The 27828-nt window shown below is 36.6% G+C and overlaps 1 protein-coding gene across 3 annotated transcripts in view; it reads left to right on the top strand.

The window, feature by feature from the left end:
- Positions 1-27828, top strand: part of THSD7A (thrombospondin type 1 domain containing 7A) — a 741583-nt gene that overhangs the window by 553295 nt on the left and 160460 nt on the right. For all 3 annotated transcript variants that reach the window (XM_036863122.1, XM_036863123.1, XM_036863121.1), the window contains 2 exons: positions 8699-8854; positions 10180-10392. In XM_036863122.1, the coding sequence (XP_036719017.1) occupies positions 8699-8854; positions 10180-10392 (369 nt within the window). The remainder of the gene's footprint in view (positions 1-8698; positions 8855-10179; positions 10393-27828) is intronic.

Here is a 27828-nt window from a genome sequence, read left to right as displayed (position 1 = left end):
CAGTTATAAACAATGCTACAGTGACAATTCTTATAAATATCTCCTGAGGTAAATGTCTGATGTCTGATAGCTTTTTCCAAACTATATATCTGGGAGTATGCCTGTCTTCAAACATACTAGAAAATTCCAAGTTATTTTCCAAAATGGGTAAAACAACTTGAATTTCTACCAACAGTGTTTAACTGCTCTGGCTGCTTCACATCTTCTCCAGCACTTGGTATTGCCAAACATCTAAGTTTTTTGATAAACTAGTGGATATAAAATGTCATTTCAGATGTTATTTTTTTATTAAGTCTCAAAATCTTTGACTTTTAGTGGTTTATACTCTTGTATTCATTTCCTCCATCTTATTTTATTCTCCTTGTTACATTTTTTCTGTTTCATTGTTTCTTCTTTCTTGCCTTCTTTTGAATTTATTGCAACGGTTTTGTTATTGTTACGTTGTTTCCCTTAGTTTGGAAGTTACACATTCTTATCCTATTTATATAAAGAGATTACCTTAAAATATTAAGGTCCAGACCTAAATGAATACAATCTATAATTAATATATTTACCTTGCTAAGGGCTTTAAACTGCTTTACCTCTGATTACCTTTCACCAACTTACATATTATGTAGTCTTGTATTTTAGTTCTATATTGCTGTTTATAACTGTCTGTGTTAGTTTTCTATCACTACCATAACAAATTACCAAAAACTTAACACTTTATCTTATAGTTTTGTAGGTCAAAAGTCTGACATGGTTCTCACCTGGCTAAAATCAGGGGGCTTAGCAGAGCTGCATTCCTTTCTAGAAGCTCTAGAGAAGCATCGGTTTCCTTGCCCATTCGGCTTGTTGGCAGAATTCAGTGTCTTGCATTTGGAAAAGTAAGATCTGCATTTCCTTGCTAGTTAGGGACTGTCCCCAGCTTCTAGAGGCCACATTCCTTGGCCTTTACCCCTCTCCTCCAAAGCCAGAAATGGCAAATCAAGTACCTCTCATGCTTTGAATCTCTCCTCCTCCTTCTTCCATCTCACCTTTCTGACCAGCTGGGAAAGGTTTTCTGCTTTTTAGGGCTCATGTGGTTAGATTAGGCCAATTTAGATAATCCAGGATAGTTTCCGCATCTCAGGGTTTGAACCCTGAATCACAGCTGCAAAGTCCTTTCTCCCATTAAGATAACATATTCACAAATTCAGAGGATTAAAGCATGGGATCTTTGGGGGACCATTATTCTGCCTACCACACTCCCCTATTTAATCATCATAATTATGCTTTTACAGTCAACATTTACTTTTACTCACATTTAATATTTTCTTTGGCCACCATTCCATCTGGCGTCTTAGACTCTGCTTCTCTGTTCACTTTCCTTTGTATGAGAAATAAATCCTTTAGATATTTCCTTAATGATGGTTTGTTATAGTTTAACTCTCATGTTCTGTCTGAAAATGCCTTCCTTTGTCCCTGGTAATTAAAGAACTCTGGATATGCAAATTCTATGACCTGGGATCAGTACTGCCTCAAGGGAGAGGCCAGCTTTAGGACTTTGGTACCATACCAGATTCATGCTGTGGATCTGGGGAATCATTGGAGGATTTTCCTTTCTTGTGATCCTAGTTATAAAATTGAAAGGTTTTATTTTTAAAATAACATATAGGCTTCTGCTTCCAGGAAGATAGAAGAGATGTAATTTTTCCTAATTCTCTTACTAAATTAAAAAAAAATCCTGAACATTATATAGTAAACAGACCGTTCAGATGACTCTGAAAGTCGGAGAGGGAGGCAGGCAAGCTAGAGATTTTAAGACTCAAGAAATGACAAGATGCTGAGTTCCCTTGGTTTTCCTTTTGCCTCCCACATCTCAGACTTGGAGTGAGAGACGACAACCACTCAGAAATGCCAGTGGGAGCAGATTTTAAAAGACCCTAACACATGCTTATTCAGGCAATGTTTTAATTTGCTTCTAACACAATATGAAAATTAAAATATATTCTGTACCTATAAAAAATTAGACTTACAAGGAGAAAAAACACAAATTGGTAGAGTGGATTAAAAAATATGACCCAACTATACACATTCAACAAGAAGCTCACTTCGAATATAGCAATATCCCAGGTTGAAAGTAAATAATGAAAAACGATAAATCATGAAAATATTATTCAAAGAGAAGCAGGAGTGGCTATATTAATATCTGATAAATTAGACATCAGAGCAAAGAAAATTACCAGAAACAGAGAAGGACATTATATAATGATAAAGGGTCAATCCACCAAGAAGATAATGAAATCTTAAATGTATATGCACTAAACAACATACTATAAAATATGTGAACAAAAACTGATAGAACTGAAAGGAGAAATACACAAATCCACAATTAAAGTTGGAGGTGACAACATTCTACTCCCCAAACAAAAATCAGCAAGGATACAGAAGAACTCAACAACATCAACCAACAGAATTTATTAAGCATTTGTAGAACACTCCAACAACAGAATACGTCTTCTTTTCAGGTATCTTATGAAACATATACTAAGATAGACCATACCCTGATCCATAAAACAAAGTTCAGCAAATTTCAAAGAATTTAAATCATACACAGTGTGTTCTCTGAGCACAATTGGAACCAAATTAGAATTCTATCACAGAAAGATAACAGTCTCCAAACACTTGGAAACTAAACAACCCATTTCTAAATAAGCCATGTGTGAAAGAGGACTTCTCAAAGAAAATCAAAATATTTGAACTGAATTAAATGAAAATATAACATAAAAATCTGTGAGACACAGCTAAACAGTGCTGAAAAAGAAATTAATAACACTAAATGCTTACATTAGAAGAGGATAAGACACAAATCAATGATCTGAACTCCCACTTCAAGAACCAAGAAAAAAGAGAGCAAAATAAGATGAAAGCCAGCAAAAGGAAGAAAATAATAAAAATAAGAACAGAAATCAGTGAAATTGAAAACAAAAACAATAGAGAAAATCAGTGAAACAAAGAGCTGGTTCTTTGAACACACTATTAACATTGAAAACTCTAGCAAGACTGCTAAAGTAAAAAAGGGAGAAGACACAAATCACCAACATCAGGAATAAAACAGAGGGTATCACTATTGACCTTACAGACAGCAAAAGAATAACAGGGGAATACCACAGACAACTTTATAAACGTATATTTGACAACTTAGACTAAATTGAAGGAATTTTAAAAATCAAAATAAAAAAACTATAAACTACTGTAACTCACTCAGTGTGAAACAGATCATTTCTATCCAGAAAATAGGAAAAGAGGGAACAAAGACCAAGATATTAGAACGAAAAGAAAACTACAGACCAAAATCTCTCATAAATACAGATACAGAAATCCTTAACAAAAATATTAGCAATTAGAATTCAGTAATACATTATAAGAATAATGTATTATTCTTATAATACATTATAAGAATGTATATAATTCTTATTCTATATTCTTATAATACATTATTCTATATTCTTATAATACATTATAAGAATGTATATATAGGACCAAGTACCGTTTATTCAGGGATGCATGGCTGGTTCAATATTGGAAAATCAGTTAATATAATCCACCATATTAACAGGCTAAAGAAAAAAAAAATCACATGATAACATCCAACAATGGAGAAAAAGCATCTGACAGAATTCAACACCTATTCATAATAAAAACTCTCAGAAAAATAAGAATGGAGAGAAACATCCTCAACTTGGTACAGATCATCTACAAAAACCTACAGATAACATCATGCTTAATGGCAAAAGACTGAATTCTTTGCCTCTAAGATTAGGAGCAAAGTGGCTGTAGGCAATCCTTGTAGCTTCATCACTCCATCTCTCTCCATTATTGCAGTGTCTTCTTTTCTGTGTGTCTTCACATGGCCTTCTTATAAGGACACCAGTCATTGGATTTAGGACTCACTTGAATCCAGTAGGACCTCATTAGCTAATTACATTTGCAATGACCCTATATCCAAATAAGGTCATGTTCTGAGTTTTTAGTAGACATGAATTTGAGTGGGGGGAAGCACTATTCAACCCAGTACATGTACCCTGGCTGTATCAATGTCAATATGCTGATTGTGGTATTATACTATAGTTTTGTGAGATCTGACTCTTGGGGGGAACTGGGTAAAGGGTATATGGGATCTCTGTGAGGTTACAATTTCATGTGAATCTATAATTATCTCAGAATAAAACATTTAATTCAAAAAATTATATATTCACTGTTCTTAGGGATTATACAGTGAGTATATTTTCAGAATACCTCATTGGCCACATTACTGGAAACAGATGGATTTAAGTTTACCTCCTATAATGAATTTTTTTCCATCGTAATACTCTAAATATACAAATACAAAAATATTTCAGACCTACCTACAAAAATGTACCAGTTTTATTTTTTTGTTTGTTTTATTAAGTCCTGAGAAGTTCAGACATTCTTTTATGACCTTGTGAAGCGTACAAAGTACATATAATTGAAAACCCTTTAAGTCGTATGAGAACAATAAAAGGTCTCCTTTATTTTCAAGAGATCAACAATAAGTCAAAAAAATCTAATATATACTTCCTTGGAACTTGTACTGGATGAACAATTTCTTTATAATTTCTAGTAAAATTATATAAGAATAATGACTGGGCCATTTTAGAAAATTTAGTTCTCAATATTTGAGAACAAGGGATCAGCAATAAACACTACATTATGTAATACAAAACTATGGGAATTATATCCCACAGATTAAACTAGAACCCAGTAAGATCTCCTGGGTCTGTTCTTTACTTCATTATTTAATCACACTGATTCCAAATAAATCTTGGGCAATTGCCAAAACAAAAAGACCACTTTTGAGGAGTTCAACTAGTATCTGTGATTTACATTAATCAGCATACACTGTTTACAGGCACAGAGTTGACTCTATTGAACCTGTGCTCTCACTACCCAAGGCCCTCTCTTTTTCTGGCTGTAGTTTGGTCCTGGTACCTCCACTGGTCAGTCTGTGCTATGGGCATGAGGTTTGAGGTGGTAGCCTCACATTTGCCAACTCTTTGTGTGCCAGGGAAGGTCTAAGATAGAACCCCACCAGTTAGATCAATAATTGTGTGACTCATATTTGTAAAACTGGCCGAGAACATTTATTTACAGTGTTTTTTTAAATAAAAAATTGAAAATGCAAAAAAAAAAGAATTAGCATATACTGTATAAGAAAACCTTTAATGAAAATCACCAAAGGAATAGAATCATACAGAAAATATTCTCCCCCTGTGTTTCTTTGATTAATGAAAGATAGATAGATAGATAGATAGAAAGTTATGTAAAATTGAGGCTATTGTCGACTGAAAAAAAATGCACAATGTTGAGAGTTGTGAGTTAAGTTTATTTGGGGCAAAACGAGGACTATGGCTCAAGAGATAGCATTTCAGATAGTTCTCAGAAACTGCTCCAAAGAGGTGTGGGGGAAGGTCAGTATATATGTGATTTTGGTGAAGGGCGGGGAGTACATGCAATCAAGCACACATTTTTGCAGAATGTTGCTGCTAGTCACGAGGAGCAGACATCACCATGAAGGATTTTAGTGCCATTTCAGATATGGGGACATGCAAGAATTAGGCTCATAAAATCTTCTCCTGAAAATATCTATCTGAAGGCCTGTTTTGCCAGTTTTTCCCAGAGCACAGGGTGCCTCCTTCCTGGTCTCCACCCTGCACTCCTTTCAGGGTATGTTGAAGGTCAGCAGTCACAGCAGCTTACGGTTTGATCCTTGTAGAATCAGATAGCAAGTGCCACTTTTTAGCTGGTCTATTTTTCAAGGACCGTATTATCTCAGTGTTGATTTGCTCAGCTTAGCAGAAGATCTTAAGAGTATTTTGCTTCAAGCAATACTTCCTTAAGCCTTTATTCATCACATTTCTCTTTTAATAGCTCAAGGAGAATTTGTGACTGATTATTCTATTTGATTTATTCAAAATACACCAAGAGCTAAAATTAAGCTTTAGAAAAATGGCCAGGAATTAATGTTTGTACCTTTTTCCTTAATAAAAACTGTATTTTCCTCCTACAGTTTTCAACCTTATATATAAAATATATTTCTTCAGGCTGTAATCATAGTTCTCACAATTGCATGCTCAGTAGACTTCCCTTTATAGTAACTGTAATTTCCAAAACTATATAGTAACACTAAAGACTAAAGTTACTTTTAGTTAATTGAAAGGAAAAAAATGGAGACTTTTCGGGTAATTATTACATATAACCACTAATTTAAATGGTAGTCTGAAGGATTCAACAAGTGAAGGAATTACTTATGTTAATTTGCAGTTATAGGAGTTTTTCTTCATACTGTAGACTTATATTAGTCAAGATTCTCTGGAGAAACAGAACCAATAGTATATATACAGATATGTAAGAGGAGATTTATTATAGGAATCAGCTCCTGGCATCCTGGGAGTGGGCCACTGGTATAATTCCCAGTTTCCCAGAACCAGGAACTCTGATGTCCAGGGGGAGGAGAAGATGGATATCCCAACTCAGGAAGGGAAGGAATGTACCCTTCCTTCACCTTTTTGTTCTTTTCAGGCCTCAGTGGATTGGATGATGCCCCACCCACAGTGGTGAGGGCAATCTGCTTTACTTAGTCTACTGATTCAAATGCTAATCGCTTCCAGAAACACACTCGCAGAAACACCCAGAAACAGTGCTTTACCAGCTGTGTGGGCATCCCTTAGCCCAGGCAAGTTAACACATGAAATTAACCATCACAAGACTCTTACACCTGTAACAATATTAAAAACAAATCGTTTTATGTGAAATATATATCATTGATGTCATTTTTTTATATTCAGAGAAATGAAACATTTATTCCTGTATTTTCTGTCATCAGTGTGCCAAGCACTTTCACCGTTGGAAAGCAATCCAATTAATCATTTTTGGCTTTGCCTAATGTTATGATAGAAATTAGCAACAATTCTGATAAACTTAAGTGAGAATGCACTTGGTGCTCATGCTAAGCAAATTAGGGATGGCCAGTCATTTATTTTCACTGCAGTGTGTGTGTGTGTGTGTGTGTGTGTGTTCCGGGGTGGGGTGGGGGGGCTGGAGAATGGGAGGGGATGAAAATAAGTATTGCTAGGAAGAAAAAATAAGAAACAAAATCTATAGAATATTTTTCAGAACTGAAAAGCTGTGGCAGAAAGAGGAGTTAATATATTAGTCTTTAGGTAGCATTTATGATTGTGTGTGCAGAAAGTTGAGGGATATACAAGTACCTACAGTTTGCTTTAGTGTTTATACTACAAGCAGATATATTTAGTACTTTTAATTTTTATTTATTTATTTATGGCTGTGTTGGGTCTTCGTTTCTGTGCTAGGGCTTTCTCTAGTTGTGGCGAGTGGGGGCCACTCTTCATCGCGGTGCGCGGGCCTCTCACTATCGCGGCCTCTCTTGTTGCGGAGCACAGGCTCCAGACGCGCAGGCTCAGTAGTTGTGGCTCACGGGCCTAGTTGCTCCGCGGCATGTGGGATCTTCCCAGACCAGGGCTCGAACCCGTGTCCCCTGCATTGGCAGGCAGATTCTCAACCACTGCGCCACCAGGGAAGCCCTTAGTACTTTTATTTAAAAGTTAGGATAATATAGTTGAAAATATTTTATTTTCTCTATGAGCTTCTATATGCAATCCCATGCAATTGGAATTTGATAGTCCTTTACATAAAGAGAATGAGAATTAGCTAAGACCTCTTATTATTTCAGGCTTCTGTGCCACATGCATGGGCATTTCAAAGTATCAGAGAGTAACAGGGGCTAGCTTTTATTAAAGGAAATGTGTGTCTTAAGACATTTACTTCTCAAAATTTTTATGACAGTAGTAAACTTGATTCTCTTCTGATGTCCATAAAGTTTTAAGTATCATTCTTACTTAGTCATTTTTAACCAGAACTGTGGACACCTTCTGACGTTAACTATCAAATATATGTGCTGTACGAAATAGCCAAACTGCAGTCATCATAGTAGAAGAGAAGCAAGGGCTAGCAGTATTTATACACAGTTCGTTGGTCAACTCATGAACATACGTGGACAATTATAAATTTGTCCCCTTAGCAATTCTGAGCTTTGGATCACATATGCAAATAGTATATTCTTTAAAGTTCTGGAAAGTATCTGGCGAGTCATGCAGTTGGAGATAGAGATGCCGTATTTGGTGGCCTGAGCTCTTCCTTCATCAGATCCATCAGTTACCCTTCTGCAGACCAAAAGGGAAGGGGAACTGCTCTGCCAGAGCCACTCAGTGGAGATTTTTTCCATATACGTTATAGCTGTAGTTCCCCTCCTACTCTGTTCAGTCCTCTAAATTCTACTTTTTTAGAACCTAACTATAAAATTTTAGAAATAAAATTAACCGTAAGGATTATTTTACTGACTAGGAAAGTTAGACTCAGCATTATTAATTACATGACTAATTAGTGGTGAAGCTGGTGATCAAACAATCTGCAAGACTTCTAGCCCAGTTTCCTTTGACTATACTACACTGCTTCTTTTCCCCCCACTCCTTCTCCTTTTATTCTCAGGATGGAGCTGAGAAGCATTCAAGTAATGTCTTGGTGGCACTTCTTTAAGCATTTTCCTTCGCCATAGACAAAACTGCTCTGAAAAATCATATTATTGACCATAACAATCTGTTTAATTCTTAAGGAACCTCTGTTTTTCTCCAAACAGCCTCAAAACCAGTGGACTTGAAATCATGCGCTGGCCCTACCCCTAATACGACACAGCTGTGCCACATTCCCTGTCCTATTGAATGTGAGGTTTCACCTTGGACAGCTTGGGGACCTTGTACTTACGAAAATTGTAATGACCAGCAAGGCAAAAAAGGTATGTAATACTAAAATGGCATGCTTAAAACTCACATCAATTGGGTCAAACCATGAATTATTAACAAATGCTGCTCTGTGTTCCTGTGATCATTCATTTGCAGTATTTTCCAGAATGGCTAAAGAGTATTGATCTTTAGCACAAAAGAATTATAAACCTATTCTGGTGATGATACCAGAAGATTAAAACTGCGGAACGTAGGCAAGATGCTTGTTAATTTAGACAACAGATGGAGAGCATCTGAGGCAGTTGGTGCAGTGGTTAAGATGAGCTGCCGTGTCAGGCTGACCTGGATTGCAAAACCTAGTCTGTCCTCTATTGTTTAGATAAGTTAATTAACTTATTTAAATCTTTGTTCCCTTATCTGTAAAAGGGATGTAATATGATCTGGCATCCAAGTTTTCTTTAAAGATTCAATGAATTAAACATAAAGCACTTATTTCATTGCCTGACCTGTAGCTAGTGCCTAATAAACAGAACTACTTATTACTTTGAAGGTAAACAAACAAATAATGAATATTGTTTTTATGATGCAAATAATATATCTAAAAGGAATAGAATAAATGCAATTGTTTACTACATGTTCAGCATGGTAATTTTCACATGATCTAGTAATTGAAAACAGTTTTCTACTTTGTTTCAAAGGACAGTTTTCTAGTGATTCTAATATATTCACATAGCAGTAGACAGACTTATTAATTTTGTTATACATTGTCAGAAAGGGCAGCACTTAGGTGTTATTAAAGCACAGAGCAGGACTTTGAATACTCCTTGTTAGAGCCCAGATGTTTTATATCCCGAATTCAAATTTCTGGGGAGTCTAAATTCAACTAAGGCTTCAACAGACAATTTCCTGAAACCATCCAACTTCTCAGAGGTTCCTTTTCAAATTTAACCAGGTGATCCTGTTGAGGAATTCAAAGTAATAGCACTTTTGTCTGGTCATGAATATTTCTGAATAGCTTGAGATTTTATTGTGTCTTTGAACATTTTACAACTACAGACTTTCCAAATCAACCAATCACCTCTCTCTCTGTCTCTCTTTCTCTTTCTCTCTCTCCAGCCCATTCTTGCTTTACTTTTACTGTAGTAAGCTGACACCAAAAGTCCCTCTTTGGCCATTCTGTTTATTCATTCATTTATTCATTTAATAAATTATTAATGAGCTCATATTAAACTAGAGTTTGAGGATACACTAGTGATTAAAGCAGATATGAATTCTACCCTCTACCCTCATCCAGCTTTCACTTGGAGTTTCATTCAGCCTTCTGAAATATTCAATGCATGATGGTAACAGTAAATATTTTCCTTCCCCAACAATTCAGGTTTTAAACTGAGGAAACGGCGCATTACCAATGAGCCCACTGGAGGCTCTGGGGGCGCTGGGAACTGCCCTCACTTACTGGAAGCCATTCCCTGTGAGGAGCCATCCTGCTATGACTGGAAAGCAGTGAGGCTAGGAGACTGCGAACCAGATAATGGAAGGGAGTGTGGTCCAGGCACTCAAATTCAAGAGATTGTGTGCATCAACAGTGATGGTGAGAAAGATTATCTATCCTGCTTTTATGGATGTCTGTTTGACCCTGGAGATACGGTTTTCCTTATGTTAAAATCTCATGTCTTCTCACATCATAGCTGGTTCCATTTACAAACACAGAAATAGCTGCCCCTTCCTCCCCTCCCTCCCTCCCTCCCTTCCTCCCTTCCTTCCTCCCTTCCTTCCTGATGGTGGCTGTGGAGAGGGTCTTGAACAATCATAAGGTATTCTTTACTTTGAAAACAGGTAACATAGAATAAGAAACCATCATCAAGGCAATGTGTAAAATTGACAAATTTTAAAATAACAAGGAAAGGTAACATTTTTCTAAGTGTTTTTTTTTTCCTATTTGCCATGGAAAGTGATATGTAAATAAAGAAGGGTTGTAAGCATTGGTTGACTTGCCTTTAGAAGCCTTCATCTCCCACCCTGATACTGTGTCCTAGTAATGTATTTTAATTTCCACACTTCCAAGCCACGAGGCCTATTGCAGCCTAGAGTTCCTGAATCAACCTTCTGAGCTCTAGGGCCTCCCTTCCAGGAATGTCATAGAGCCACTGGGACGGGGATTTTCCACAAAGTTCTTTCCTTGAACTCTAGGAATTACCTTGGACTTTTACGACTGATTTTTGTTGGATAAAGTATCCTGTCTTGCTGTTAGCCCTGACTTAAGCTCTTTACATTCTTTCCAAGAGTGCTGCTACTGTTTCAGGGAGATTCCCCCTTATTGTTCAGCAATGCCTGAATCACACTTAGGAAGCAAAGAACTCCCCCAGACGTAGTGTAAAACCTCTGGCTAAGAGCATCTTCAAGGTTCTTCCAACTCTGGAATCCTGAGACTCTGCACATCAGAGCAGCATGAGCACCACACCCCGGGGTCCCATGGTTGACAGTTGATGCTGTTTACAGCATATGCAGGAACATTCTGGTGCCCCCTCAGGGGCACTGGAACATCTGGTAACTGTCGTCATTCCTTCCATCCTATTTTCTTCCAGCAAGCAGAATTGTTACCTCCTGTGACTCAATCACTGCTCAGTAGAGAAAGATACTCTCTGGGGTAAGAGACTGACAGACACTGCTAGTACTGAGAAATTAGCCTTTCAACTTTGAAACCTACAGTGTTGTCTTTGTCCAGGGTCCAAGGTAGTCATGCAGGACAGCATCAGGTAAAATCTGAACCAGCACTTGAAGTCGGAAGGTGATGAGGGGATTATTGCCCCAGATATTTTGCGATGAATGCCGCCTTTTTCTCTGTAGATATAATTAGCTATGATACATCCTCTCTTTAGCTTTTACTCAGTTCTACTCTAAAGGGAAAGAAAAGGAGATTAACATCTAGGAAAAAGAGAGCAAATGGAATGCATTCTGTTGTGCTTAAAATCCTAGTATGAATTAAAAGGCACTCTATATTACTATCTGAGTTGCTGTAGAAACAGTAAGGGTCACATTTATTTTAGTATCGTTAGTGACTTCTGTAATGATACTGCTTCTTGATTCCTTTTCCTCAATTTAAATAATTTTTCTTATCCTCCTATAGACCTAGGGAGGAACTGGGATCCCAGATATTATAAAAAGTATATTTGCATGGGCTAGGTTGAAAAAAACTCTTAAGATGAAAAGTTAATTGTGCATGGAACCTCTGCCTAAATATTATAAAATGAAAAATCAGATCTCACGTATTGCAGTGGTCTTCCTGGATGTTTGTGCAAATTGAATATATTTGAAATCTACTAGGGGAGGTGGCTATTTTAAAAACAACAGTGGTTAATTTTAATTCTGTCAGCTAAAAAATATTTTGTAGCACATATAATCACTTCCTAAATTGTCTTCTGGAACATTAAAGAACAAGAAGAAGAATGAGTTAGATATGTCTAGTTATGTTGGAAAGTAATGTATGTTGTAACCTAAAAGGCAAATTGAAACTCAGTATACATAAGCTGGTTTCACTTTGTCCACCTAACAAACAGAATGAATTTTAAAAGGTAAGAAATGTGTTGTTAATATTCAGTTTGTTATTATTGTTCATTATCAGGACATCTCCTCCGTCATTACATTTTACTCCCTGACATATATTAGTTGTCGTGCAATTCAGTGTTTTAACTGCCTCAACTACAGGAATATATAAAATCAAGAAAATGTTTTATTATAAATCCTAGAGGCTGTTCAAATTTATATATAACTGAAACATAATTGTGCTGTGAGAATCAGTGCAAAAGCTGGAGACCTGTAAATACTACTCCAGTATTATCATGTGGTCACCTGGTAAGTGTTTAGCAGCTGCACCAAATGTCGTTTTGTAATTAAATCGAGCCCAGGGAATTAAAGTTGATTAGTTGTACAGACTCTACCTCTAAGCCTGGCTGTGGCTATAGATTTTGTTTTATAATTAAGTTAAAGCTCAACTAGGGAAGTGAAGAATTAGAGCCTGTGAATCTAGCAAATAATAGAAAGACTGTTTTTACTCCCACCTTCCTCACAAATTTCACCACTTTGTTAATGATCTCAAAGCATTTAAAGTCTCCTCTTTTCTGAAGTATTCTTTATCCAGGCTTCCGAGATCATTAGGATTTGCTGCTGCTGTTATTGTCCATTTTTCCATTGTCTTCTAAGGAACGGGGTTGACAAAAGGGTTGAGAGAGCACCCAGGAGGAGTTTTATGTAGATTGTCTGACAGAGGGGTGTAACAAAAATGCAAGGTGAAAGAGAACTCAGAAGACAATTAGACTGTCCAGGAAGAGAGAAACATTTTCTGTGTAATAGAAAAAAATATTACTCGTAATTTAAAGGTTGTCAGAAAAGCAGTCCCAGACCTATGGGTACAAATACAGGAACTACTCTAAAGGTCTGGTGGTAATGGGTCAGGGTGCCGAGTGGAATCCTAGCGAATGTTGAACCTATGAGAAAACCCAAAATCTGCTTTCTTTCAGTTTTTGCAAAATTTGTTTGTGTTTTATTTAAAGGTGTAAATTGGTGAGGCAAGAGTATTTTGTTTCCCAAATTGGTTGGTTAGAGACAGAAGAAAGCAAGGCTATTAGGCTGAAAGTCAAAACATAATCTGTAATCTTATTGATTACTTAAGGATGCTGTAAACCAAGTATTGTTTCCATATTTCCCTCCCCTCTGTTGAAAAAAGATAAATGATACCATCTATATTTCATTACCATGTGTTCTATTCTAGATATCAGAGTATTGACACCTTTCTGTGTGAATTTCAAAACCACAGTTTTGTTATTTTGTTTTTGGTATTTGTAAAGGAGTGTCAGATTCCTGTCTTATCTATGGACTTAATTACAATCTATGGAAGCAAGTCCCAGAAAGCTGCATTTTTATGAAGCTTTCTGGATAGTTCTGATACACAGTGAAGTTTGTGAACCACTGTACTAAAATGACAAAAAGATTGTTTTGGTGGAACCTAAGACCTGACTCTGTTACCCAAAGATTCCCAGCACCAAAGCATACTGGCTGGATTTGGGTAATGCTGAAGAAGACCTATGATTAAGAACACTAAGAGAGTAATACTGAAGCAAGCCTTTAAAGTAAAATTTTCTGCCTTTTTTGGGGGGGAGCCATTTCTGTATAGCATCGGAAGTACCAAAAGAACTGACTGTGAAAGATGGTTGAAGATGAACTTAATATCCCAGGCACTGGCTTGTCATGTGACTGCTTAGTCTTTCTGAATTTTTACCACCAATTTCTTCCTACTGGAATGAGATATGTATCCACATATGAGTAGATGGAAGGGAAGACTTGAATGCTATTTCTTTCCCAAGTAGTTTATGTTGTACTCTTCTTTCCCCAGGTATTCAGTATTAAGAGGAATGTAAGGGCATAGCTGATATCTTGAGGTAAATCAGGAATAAGCTCCTAAAAAAAATGGAAAATTTTTGTCTCTGGAAAACAGGACTCAATATGGGGAGAAATGGGGCGAGGCACTGCTCTGCTCTATTTTAAGCCTTGTAGTACAATTTGTATACAATTTACAAATTATATAAATGCTGAATTAATTTGTCCAATATATATTTATTAAAGAGTAACAGTTTGGAGGGGGATAGAGATATGTGGAATAAAGAGTACAGGGTAAGGAGCAAATCATTCCAGGAATAGAAGGAGAGAAATTACAAAGCTTATAGTTGAAACTCATATTTTGTCTGGTTGAGAATGTTCATAAGCCCTCCTAGAAGCATAGGCCATGTCAAGGATTAGGATGCCCACAGTTTATTAAAGATGTGCTCCCAGTGGAAGCCAGTAAGAGAAGGGGAAATAAAGAAGCAAAATAGTGAAAGGAGAGTGTGTCTTGGGTTCCCAAGACCACCCCCAGTTTCTTTAATTAACTAGGGGAACTTAAAAACTCAGCATATGGTCATACCCACAGCTATGATTCATTTCATCAAAAGAGTACAAAGCAAAATTAGCAAGAGAAAAAGGCACATGGGGCAAAGTCCAGAGAAAACCAGGCACAAGCTTCCAAGAGTCCTCTCCCAGCAGAGGCAAATTGGATATGCATAATTTTTCCACCAGTGACATATGTGAAGTGTTGTCTACCAGGGAAACTCACCTGAGCCTAGGATTCCAGGGTTTATATTGGTTCAGCCATGCAGTCACGCTCTGCCTAGAACATACCAAAATTCCAGACTCCCAGAAGGAAAGCAGGTGTTCAATATAAGCCATGTTGTTTGTATGAATACTTTAAGCCCACTGAGCAACACTTATCATTTAGAGAATGTGGAGCCCTCCAGAAATTCAAGGTCCCAGATGCAAGCCAAAGGCCAACCTAGTGAGCAAGAGTGTCTAAGGATAACAGTCTCAGGCCTGCTAAGTTAACTCTTTTCTGCAGGGAACACCAAAGTTGCAGTCTCAGTCTAATTAGGTGAGACACTCTGGAGGGTAAATTAAACCCCAAAGCTTCTAGCTTTAGAAGTAAAGGAGCTGGGATTTTATACTCTCACACCAGTCACCATTGGCCCACAGATGCTGGCTGGGAGGAGGAAGGTGGATCCAAGAAACTTCGAGCTCTCTATATTGGCCAGACCACCCTAGTGCCCAAGGCCATTCAGCTAAAGGTCAAGAATGAGATATTAGCAGCAGAATCTGATAGATGGGTGCAAAGATCCAGTAAAAGGAGTCTTCAGGGATCCAAGCTGGGCAAGAACACTGTACAGGAGGGAGATCCAAATATGGTGGGAAGGAGTATAAATGTATGTATACTAAAGCAAACCTAAAACCTGGTAACAGTGTCTTCTATACTACAGAGGAATCCCCATGAGGATATAGTTTCCAGTTTAGGGAAACACTTCGGGACAATTTTGGTTGACAAATCTGCAGTACTCTCTACATTGCCTGGATAATAAGAGAAGACCTGAGTTCTGCAAAATAAGAGATTTTTTAAGTTACTTCTGGTAGTATGGGGAGAGAGGTAAGCAGTTTGGGAATGATAAAAGAGAATGAAAGATAGTTCTAGGAGGAGAAGTGAGAGTAAGGATCTTAAGGAAGAAAGAGAAAAAGTTTGAGGACGGCCACAGATAACTGGAAATACCCTTTGGTATGAAATAGGTGATTTGGTCTCATGGTTTTGATCAGGATAGTACCATTTTCTTGAGGTCATTATTGATAGCACTCCCGTTTGTCCCCAAAATTGTCCTGGTTTGGAGAATAAGTAATATGATCACCCTAGAAATGACTGATAAATTGTGAGACAGAGGAGACAAAAAGCATATTTTTGCTTTTTTCCATCAGGATAATACCTTTTGTGCTATATTTTTTCATAATTATTTATCAGTGATGGACATCATAATACACAAGGAGCAGTGATGAAAACTTAAGTTAAAATTTGTGTAAGTTTATAAGGGAAACTAACCTAGGATTTGCTTCAAAAACTTTGGCAAGAGCTCAAGTTCAGATCAATTGAAATATCTGTAGAGCTAGTTGAGAATACAATTTCAAAAGCATGATCACTCTTTGGAACTGGAATCTACTTCTTAACACAAATTACACAGCCATTACATGGAAAAGCTGATCTTTTAAATGCAAGAATACGTCCTATAACTGAATTGTTTTTCCATAATTTAAGCAATAAATCAACTAAGGAGTTTCCTTCCTGTAGAATGCTATGCCATTTAATGCGTTTGCAATATAATTAGGTTGGATATTATGCTTAAATCTAAGGTCCCTTACTTTACAATTAGGATCATCTAACACTGTTGGTAAGAGTTTGTTTCCTGTAATTGCATTGAGATTCTCTATTCAATTTGTTGTAAAGATGAAAGTCATTATAGCCTTTTAGAAAATTTAAGACAATAGGTTATTCTTCAATGTTGGTTTGTAGTAATCACAATTTTATTTTGGCCTTAAAAAATCTGGCATCAGATACCCTGATCTATCTTCTGTGTGTGTGGGGGGGGGGGGTATGTATATTATAATATATTTTGATATACTGTAAATAAAAAGTATTTTTTTGTTTGTAAGGAAGCCATCAGGATTGAGCCAGTGTTCTTTTGCACATCAATGTCTTAGCAAAGAGTAGGATTTTATAAGGAATTTTCTTCTTTAAAGTAGGTTAGTTATAGCAGAAACCTCAGATGAAAGTTAAGTGAACATTAGTTTGCTTGCCACTTAATAGGATGATATAAATTTCCCACTAAGTGTTATCTACCACTTCAAATGGCAAATGCAAGAGAAAACAGCCTTTCATTTTATAAGTGGTCAAATGCCTTAACACAACCCAGGGCAGCCAGTTTTCTCATAGCTGGGTCAGTAAAAGCCAGTACGATAGAAGGTACATCTTTCAACCTAACAGATGGATCTCATCCCTTACATTATCCTTCCCTTTTTTGCTTCTGTGACTTTGCTCATCTCTTATCTCCCCTGTCAGACTTTGTTTTCCCTTGATTTCATTGATTCTCCATTCCTCTGATTTCTTTCCTCCCTCTCAAGCCGTGTATCATTTAACTGTTGCCAGATAACAAACCACCTCAAAACTCACTGGCTGAAAACAAAACCAGTTAGGATTTCTCATGATTCTGCAGAGTTCCTGTTCAAGTTTTACTGTGCTCACTCGGAGAGGTTTGGCTGTGACTGGAGGAAGATCCAAGATGGGCTCCCTCACGTATTTTGCATCTGCTGCTAACTGCCTGCTAAGGTGCATTGGTGCTTCTTCACAGGGGCTCTCATTCTCCGTTGAGCTAGACCAGCTTCCTTACATGGTGGTTGTAGGGCACTGCTTTTAAAAGGACAGAAGCAGAAGCTGACAAGCCTCTTGAACTTTTACAGTGTCACTTCGGCCACATTCTTTTGGTCAAAGGAAGTCCTGATGACAACTTAGATTTAATGAGGAGAGAAATAGGCTCTACCGCTTGATGAGAGACATTGTGAAGAACTGTGGCAAAGAATTTAATTCACTACAGTCCACCCTCTGGTCACAATTATTTTCACTCCTTCCACATGCAAAGTACACCCCTTTTTCACGCGAGACCATCAGAATTCTCATGCAGTTACGCCATCAGGCTTAAAGTTCACTACCTCATGTTCCGCATCTAGTTCAAATATAGATGAGGCATCTCGGGGACAACAATTGGGTGTGGCTACTCTTTTCTTATTTGTATTTTTTTCACATATTTGCTTTGAGCTCTTACTTTCAGAGGAGATGTTTTGCCCCATGAGGCAATTTGGCAAACTCTTTCCTGTGCATTTCAAAGTCATTTAGTGCTATCCTTTAATGATAGATTTTTTTTGAGGAGAAAAATAAATCATAAAATATAAAAATAAATATATAGGCTCTTATTATGTACAAATAATATGACAGTCTCATTTGATCAAATTAAAATTATAGAACTTGACTTCTTAAACAGAATTGTGCTATGTATCTTCCACATAATACCACGCACACATCAAAAAAAATTATTTCAGAAGATAGGATTAGTGTTTATTTTAAAAACTTGTAAATGTTCAAGCACTTTTGTCCCTAACTTGTATATTGTTATTCCTTTCTAAGTTTTTAGAAAAGTAGTTTATTGTAGTGCTTAAATCTTCTTATTATTAATTAAATACTGTATTCAGAAACCTTTCCTGTGAGTTTAGAAAGGACTCAGTCCTACAGAATCTATCTGTTTAGCTGAATGTCTGAATAATTATTTAAGGTGTCAAGACATGGAAAATATAACTCTCATATTGAAAGATATTTTAATTTGTAGATGTAATAAAAATTTGAATCATTCAGATAATTAACTTTCCCAAAAAATGAAACTCTTTTGTGCTGCACCTAACACACACATTCCTTCAAGATCTTACTATACACTAGTGTGGTGCTTTTCACAAAGTGATTTATGAAAAATGATTTTCTTTAAGATAATGACTTCATATAATCCTTGTTTTATGTTACTTGTCACGAAGAACCTGATTTCAGATTGAAATCAGAAATTTTGGTTTCTAGGGTATGGCTACTCTTGAATCAGAGGGCTTTGAACAAAAAAAGACAAGATAACCTTCTCCACACATATAGCATACAATGATGTAGCAGGGACCAGAAAATCAGAATAGACTCTCCCACTCGAAGATGAGAAAAATAGGAAACGTTCAGCAGTCTCTGGTCTACATCAATTCTAAGACCCAGCCTGTCTCCCCTATACCACGGGCAGGGAAAATTCCTTGATCTAAGCCTATTTTTGTTTTCTGAGAGTGGTTCCGTAGCCCATTTTTCTCCTTGGCTCTTTGTTCTTCACCCTGGGATCTTGGATTTTCCATAAGATGTCTTGCCTTTTCCGTAAGAAATGGCTCATATTTATAGCTGAGGAACTTTCTCAGTCTGCCTTCTGCCCATGTAAATCAGAGAGTCTGGAGTCCTTTTATTCATTTTGAAATGTTTCAGTTTCTCTAAGACCAAGCTGACAGTGTTTTTATCAATATAACACTCTTAAATTGTTTTGGATTTCTTAAGAATCTCATTGGAGGTCACTCCGTGGCACCAAAGCCATATCCGTAATTTGGATAATTTGTTTTTGAAAAAGCCTCTCTTTACTTTGAGCCACGTATGAGGCTGCTGTGGAAACTACCTTTAAGATTTTTAGAGGCCTTTTAAAAGTCAGAGAGCCTTCTAAATACCACTTAAATCTTTCTGAGGTCTTATCAAGGAATTTTTAGCTACATCCTTGAGCTGATTTTTACCTTAGGCCATATATTTCTCTGAAAATCTTTTGCCAGCTAACCAGGGGTGAGAAACAATTTTATTTTCCATTTCAGTATATCATGACATCATCTTAATTCCAACTGCACACTGATTATTCCTTTTTTAGTTTATTTCTCTCCCTATATCATCATTCTCAGGGTAAAAAAATTAAATTGACACTTTTAACCTCTTTTCTGGAAATGTCTAGATTTATAGGCCCATCAGATATGTTTTCTGTCTTGCAAGTTTCTATAAGCAACAGTTCTGAGAATTTTTCCATCAATGTGTAACATGATGGTGTTACATCTTCCATTAACAACCTTTTCTGTCTCCATCCTCCATTAACAATCTTCTCACCTACTTTTTAACCTTTACCTACCCCAAGTCTCAAAGCCATTGCTATATGTTTTAGGTTTATGGTAAAGAAGTACCCCATTTCTAGGTACCAAGTTCTCTACCAGGTACGTATGCTGCGTAACAAACCACCCTAAACTTAATGATTTTTTAAAATTTTGTTCTCAATTCTGTTGGTTGGCTGGGCAGTTCCTCTGTTGGTTCCTCCTGGGATCACTGGTGCAGCTGCACTCAGCTGGAGGGATGGCGTGGATGATGTCCAAGTTGGCCTCACTAATATCAATGTAGGTACTTCATTTTTCCTCTGTGTGTCCTGTCATAGCCCTGTAGACTAGACCAGCTTCTTTTCAGGGCAGTGTTCCAAAAGGGCGAAACAGATGAAAGACCTTGTAATGCCTGGGTTCTGGAACAATCATAAAGCTACTTCTTCTTTGGGTCAAATACAGTCCCAGGGCTGGCCAGATTCAAGGGATAATGGACTCAATTATACCTTTTGATGGGAGTTTCTTGTCAGAATTTGTAGACATATTTAATCTACCACAGGCTACTTCCTCTGTTTCCTGTATGCTGTATTCTTTCTGTGCTTCCTCTTTAAATGCTAACATTCCCTTTCATCCTTCTGCTTTTGAGCTGTACCTGGAAGCTCCAACTAAACCCTACTGGCATTTCAAAATCAGTAGGTACCAAAGTCAAACTCATCATCTCTCCTCCAAAACTGGTTTCTCCTCCAGTTTTCCTCACCTAGTTCATAGCACCACAATTTGCTCAGTCCTGTTGACAGAGTGACAACTGTGAAGTGACATAAAGGAGGTGGAGAAGTCTGCCCCATGAGAATCTGGGAAGATAATGTTCTAGGCAGAGGGAACACCAAATGCAAGACCCTGAGGTGGGAACTGCTTTGAATCTGAGGAACAACAAGGTGGCCAGTGTGGTTGGTGTAGAGTGAATTAGGGGCAGAATAATCAGGGATGAGGTTAGAGGAGGTTATGGAGGAGTGAGACCACTAAGGGGCTTTGGCTTTCAGTCTGACTAAGTTGGAATCTGTTGGAGGGTTTGAGCAGACAAGTAACGGGAAATGACTTTTGTTTTTAAAGAATCGTTCATGTTGCTATGTTGAGAATCAACTTTGAAAGAGTGGATAAGAAACTGTGAAGAGGCTATTGCAATAATTCAGGTGAGAGACAGTTGTGAGGCTTAGATAAGGGTTGCAACAATGGAAGGGGTTAAAAGAGTTAAACTGATTGTCTAGGAAGAATTAAGGCAGTTAATAGAGGTAGTGGGATCCTGGGATCAGATTTTCCTTATCTGGGGATCACAGGTCTCCCACCAAACATCCTCTCTTGATCATATAATTTAGCTGCTTAAAATCTCTTGCTGGCTTCCTGTTGCCTTCTGCATAAAGTTCAGAGCTATTTGGGAATCACAGAATGTCTCCCCTGATCTCATCTGTTCCTTTTACCAGTTGTCTTTTTGTCCTTCTGTTTATTACATCATTGTACATTTTATAGAATTTGGTTATTTCCACTTTACTATTACCCATTATCCCCTCTATGCTATTAGTTACTGTGGGGTAGGAATCATGTCTTATTTATTTTGGTATACCTATTTCCTAGCCCTGTGCTCCATATAACAGATTGTCAATAGTGAATCTCTGATTCATCACCAATTTCTTGCTTTCTTTTATTCCTAAACATCACATCCTTTCAGGAAATGGCTCTCAATTTCTCCTTAAGTAAACTTTTGTTAATGGTCTCACTGCAAATTCAAACTTTGCCTACCAGATGTCAGATAAAGCATGACACCAAATTGCACACTCTATTACCATCTCAATATGCCTTCAAATTCCATTACTCTCAAGTCCCAGTACACCAGAGCAAAACAGCCACTGCATTTGCATAAAGAGAAAAAATAAACAGATTGTTCATAAAAACCTATAATCTGAAGGATTCTTCTAGTAGCATTTTATCATTAGTCTGATTTTTGCTGAGATTCAATTTTCTGGAGCCCAGTCAGTGAAGCACTAAGTATGGGTTCAGATGCTAACTTTACCATTTTCTTTGGCAAGTTACTTAAATCCTCTGTGACTAAGTTTCCTCATCTGTGAAACTAGGATAGTACAGTTACCTACTCATAATATTGTTGTAGAGTATAAATGAGTTAATATATGTTAAGTGCTAAGAATTGTGCCTGACACATAATAAATACTGTTTAAGTATTTGTTGTTACTATCATTCATTTGAGATGAGTTCAATAGTGAAAAACGGGACTAAGCACAAAAACCATTCTTTTTTGTTTGTTTGGCTACGGATAAGAATTTTATTTCTTATCCCATCAAATGATTTACAGTCTATCTCATTTGTTTTCATAACACTCTCATAAAATAAGTGTATTTTCAAAAGCTTATGTATCTATATATTATAAATAAGTGTATTTCAAAAGCATATGTATATATATTATATATATATGTATTATATATTATATATATATATCCTTACAGAAATGAGTGCCTGCTTCTTTGTTCTATTAGCTATCAGAAAATAATAAGTATTATATAATAGTAAAATTTCATCATAGAAAATCCTTTTACCTGTTACACAAGGAAATAGATGTCTGAATTGATGTTTCTTTTCTTCCACTTGACACATGCTATTGATTCAAATTAGTATTGAGCTAGTAATGTCTTCTGAAGAGAACTAAGATTATCTGAATTTGACCAAATTTTGAAAATTAATTCTCATAACATATTGCAGTCAATTTTAAAGTATAGATTATGACTATGCATTTTATATTCATATGATGTAAGAAATGCACTGTGTCATGCACAGAAAATTGTAGTTTTCTCTCTTTCCTTAGAGAGATAATAAGCTAGTCAGAAACTGGACTTCACTTGGTTTATATATCAGATCAGGGAATGTTTTTGTGGAATGGCAATTAAATATCTGAGAAAATAAATCTATAGTAATCTTCGAACTTTAAGACCATTGGTATCCCAAAATACTCCCCAAAAATCCACATTAGGAAGTAAGGCTTAGCTGTGATCCTCAATCTGAGATTTCTTATTTCAGGAGCACCTAGTGTTGAAATGGGGAATAAGGTATGAAAAGCTATAAGATTAATACAGTGCATTTTCTTGATTTTCAGTTTTACCAATAGGCTAAAAGGGAGTAAAGAATTTAAGTAAATTAACTAGTAAAATTTTTAAATCTTTGATCTTATATCTTAAAGTCTTAAATCCTTGATTAAAAGAATTGCTAAATTGATATAAAATTTTTAAAGATATATGTTCATCATGTGTTGCTTGCCTCCTCAACATTCATTCATTCTCTTCTCTCATTAACTGTGCCTCTGATTTTTCTTTGAGGGATTCATCCATCCCCCAAACGTATTCACAAGGTTTGCTGGGATTGTACTTGCCAAAGCTGTATTCCATCTATTTGGCCATAGTGATTGCTTTAAGGATGAGTGTATGACCCAATTTGGGCTAGCAAGAGAAAATACACCCAAGGACTTGTGCAGAAGAAACTAAAAGAGATACTGGAGCTATCCAGAGTCACTATATAAAGTTGATAATATAAAAGACAGAGGTGGAGGTATTTGTTGGTACCATTTGAGCCATTGAATCTATACTATCCTCACCTGAAGCCATTTTTAATCCTTACCTGAGGTCATTATTTAAACCAGTAAAGTCTCTTCATTATTTCTATCCCAGAATAGATCTAACTGATACAGAAAGAGACTAGGGAGTTAGTTCCCACTTTGAATGAATGGCTACGTGGGCTCATACTCCCAGATGTATCCAAAATTCGCCTCTACGCAATTATTCAATCTCTGTTTTCCTTAAAAATATGTCTATGAACCATTTGCAAAACCTTTACACTATGCTAAAGAAGGGTCAAAAGTGGCTTTTCTGAATAAGCTAATTTCTACAGAAGATTTCTCAGTAAAAAGAATGCAGGGCAACAGTCTGGTTGGAAGAAGAAGGACTTGTTTTATATCTTCAGAGCATTTGATGTTAGATAAAGAAAACATCAGTTGTCCTTACCAAAGCAGAAGTAGGCCAGCAGAAATGGTGCAGTGTCTAAAGTGCCTCAAGGCATCTTTTTTTTTTTTTTTTTTTTTTGCCACTATTGTTACAAGATGCTTTTTATCCTTCCCATTCTCTTCTACTCCTTTGACATTGAAACATTCCATTGCTGGACATCATTGTAGAGATCATAGAAATGACATGATGTCACAAAATTTCTGCCTGGTACTTTTTAATGGAGGATTGGTCAGAAAGTTCGTTTGGGTTTTCCATAACATCTTACAGAAAACCTGAACGAACTTTTTGGCCAGCCCAGTGTTTAAGATTCCAAAATGTCAACTTTGATTCAGAGCTGTAATCAGAATTTTTAATAAGAAATGTATTCAGTCAGCCTTCTGAATATTTAGTTTGGGCTTTTCTAGGTTACACAACCCAGAAAATTGCCATATGCCATGAGAGGACTAGAACCCTCTAAACAACATTTAGAATTGGTTTGAACATTGGTTAGATCTGTAAGAGTCTGCTACTTAGACTCATACATTCATCCATTCCACAACGTTTATTTAATGCTCTGTTTTGGCATTTTGTAGCATGTGCTAGTGATGGGATATACTAATGATAGCTTCTTCCATCCCAACAAGCACCTAGTTGGAGATGGGGAAATGTGTAATCAAATCATTTAACATAGTACAGTAATTTCTGAACTAGAAATAAATTCAGGGTGCTAAGAGGAAAAGTGGGTAGGGTTTACTCTCTACCTCGAGGGTCACTGAAGGCTTAAAAAAGGAGATGATTTATGTGTTTACTCAAAGGATAAATAAAAATTCTTAAGAAGATCAGTCTATTTTAGGCTAATGCACAGCTGTGCAAAAGCACAGAGGTGTGAAAGAACTTGGGATGTTTTCAGGAGTGCAAATATTTGGATATGTCACTACATAATTTGTTTTTGGAAAGTTGAAGGAGATAAGTCTTTGTGAGTGATACCAGACCATGAAGAAGCCAAGTAAAAGAAAACTCTGTTCCATTCTATTGGTATTAAAAATGTTCTGCTATGGTCAACAGGCACATGAAAAGATGTTCACCATCACTAATCATCAGGGAAAGGCAAATCAAAACCACAATGAGATATCACCTCACACCTGTTAGGATGACTATTATCAAAAAGACAAGAAATAACAAATGTTGGCGAGGATGTGAAGAAAAGGGAACACTTGTGCACTATTGGTGAGATTGTAAATCAGTTCAGCCACTGTTGAAAACAGTATGGAGCTTCTTCTAAAAACTTAAAATAGAACTGCCATATAACCTAGCAACCCCACTCCTGGATATATATCCAGGGAAAAAACAAAACAAAACACTAAATCAAACAGATATATGCATCCCAGTGTTCATAGGAGCATTATTTACAGTTGCCAAGATATGGAAGCAACCTAATTGTCCATCAACAGTTGAATGGATAAAGAAGCTTTGGTACATATATACAAACTCACACAATGGAATACTACTCAGCCATTAAAATGAACAAACTTTGCATTTGCAACAACAGGGATGGACTTGGAGGGCATTATGCTAAGTGAAATAAGCCAGACAGAGGAAGACAAGTGCTACATGATATCACTTATATGTGGAATCTAAAAAATACAACAAACTAGAGAATACAGCAAAGAGAAGCAGACTCATAAGGAACAAACTAGTGGTACCAGTGGGGAGGGGTTGGGGGAGGGGACAATATAGGGGTTGGGGAATGGGAGATACAAACTATTGGGTATAAAATAGGCCCAAGGATATATTGTACAACATGGGGAAGATAGCTTAGTATCTTTGTAATTACTGTAAATGGAAAGCAACCTTTAAAAATGTATAAGAAATATTTTTTTTAAAGTAAAAATAAATTTTTTTAAAAAAGTGTTCTGCTATGGAGGTGGTATAATCAGATCATTTAGAAATAAAACTCCAACCATAGCAGAGAGGAAGGGAGTTGAGACAGATGCCTCTTATTCTTTTTAAACTAAAGTAAGAAGTATATTTGTCTTTAACACAATATTTGATCTAGGAATAATCCTGAGGATTTTATTGTAGTGGAATTTGTGTTTAATCAGTGTTATTGATGCTCACTTGTTCCCCTGACACATTAAATGTAGACAGTAGGAGAATCCACATATTTTAGAATTTATGTTTTATATATTTCATAGAATATGAAAGATGTTTTACGGGTTGTCATAATGCTAATGAAAAGAAGGAATGTTCCAAATTAGTATGATCCGGCAAGTAAATGAAGAAAGAAGTTATACTGAACATTTTTTTTTTTAAAGAGCCCCTGATAATATAGCTGTAAGGATGTCTTTCATAATTATTGGAGAAATCCATATTTAAACGTTATACATACACACCTCTGACATCTACATAAAAGTATAGAAGACTGATAGATTATTATAATATTGGTGAAAGTTGTAATTTTTAAATATCACATTTTATATACCAGGAATACTTGAAAAAAAATGGTAGCATAATTGTATTAATTCTGTTACTTAGAAGTAGTAGGTTGTTTAAGCTTTGTATTCCTGGAATTGATCTAATCATTTATATGATAACAATGATTAAATCATAATCATAACAATGATTAAGATGTTGAGATCCACCAGAAGGCACACAGCAGAAGCAAGAGTAACTACAATCCTGCAGCCTGTGGAACAAAAACCACATTCACAGAAAGAAAGACAAAATGAAAAGGCAGAGGATTATGTACCAGATGAAGGAACAAGATAAAACCCCAGAAAAAAAACTAAATAAAGTGGAGGTAGGCAACCTTCCAGAAAAAGAATTCAGAATAATGATAGTGAAGATGATCCAGGACCTCGGAAAAACAATGGAGGTGAAGATCGAGAAGATACAGGAAATATTTAACAAAGACCTACAAGAATTAAAGAACAAACAAACAGAGATGAACAATACAATGATGGAAATGAAAACTACACTAGAAGGAATCAATAGCAGAATAACTGAGGCAGAAGAACAGATAAGTGACCTGGAAGACAAAATGGTAGAATTCACTGCCCCAGAACAGAATAAAGAAAAAAGAATGAAAAGAAATGAAGACAGCCTAAGAGACCTCTGGGACAACGTTAAATGCACCAACATTCGCATTATAGGGGTCCCAAAAGGAGAAGAGAGAGAGGAAGGACCCAAGAAAATACTTGAAGAGATTCTAGTCAAAAATTTCCCTAACATGGGAAAGGAAATAGCCACCCAAGTCCAGGAAGCACAGAGAGTCCCAGGTAGGATAAACCCAAGGAGAAACACACCGAGACATACAGTAATCAAATTGACAAAAATTAAAGGCAAAGAAAAATTATTAAAAGCAGCAAGGGAAAAACGACAAATAACATACAAGGGAACTCCCATAAGGTTAACAGCTGATTTCTCAGCAGAAACTCTACAAGCCAGAAAGGAGTGGCATGATATATCTAAAGTGATGAAAGGGGAAAGCCTACAACCAAGATTACTCTACCCAGCAAGGATCTCATTCAGATTCAATGGAGAAATCAAAAGCTTTACAGACAAGCAAAAGCTAAGAGAATTCAGCACCACCACACCAGCTCTACAACAAATGCTAAAGGAACTTCTCTAAGTGGAAAACACAAGAGAAGAAAAGGACTTACAAAAACAAACCCAAACCAATTAAGAAAATGGTAGTAGGAACATATACACTGACAATTACCTTAAATGTGAATGGATTAAATGCTCCAACCAAAAGACACAGGCTCGTTGAATGGATACAACAACAAGACCTATCTATATGCTATCTACAAGAGACCCACTTCAGACCTAGGGACACATACAGACTGAAAGTGAGGGGATGGAAAAAGATATTCCCTGCAAATGGAAATCAAAAGAAAGCTGGA

This window comes from Balaenoptera musculus, chromosome 9, assembly GCF_009873245.2.
Source record: "Balaenoptera musculus isolate JJ_BM4_2016_0621 chromosome 9, mBalMus1.pri.v3, whole genome shotgun sequence".
NCBI classification, from domain to species: domain Eukaryota; kingdom Metazoa; phylum Chordata; class Mammalia; order Artiodactyla; family Balaenopteridae; genus Balaenoptera; species Balaenoptera musculus.
Note: the sequence above shows the minus strand (reverse complement) of the source record. Positions and strands in the feature narration are given on the sequence as shown.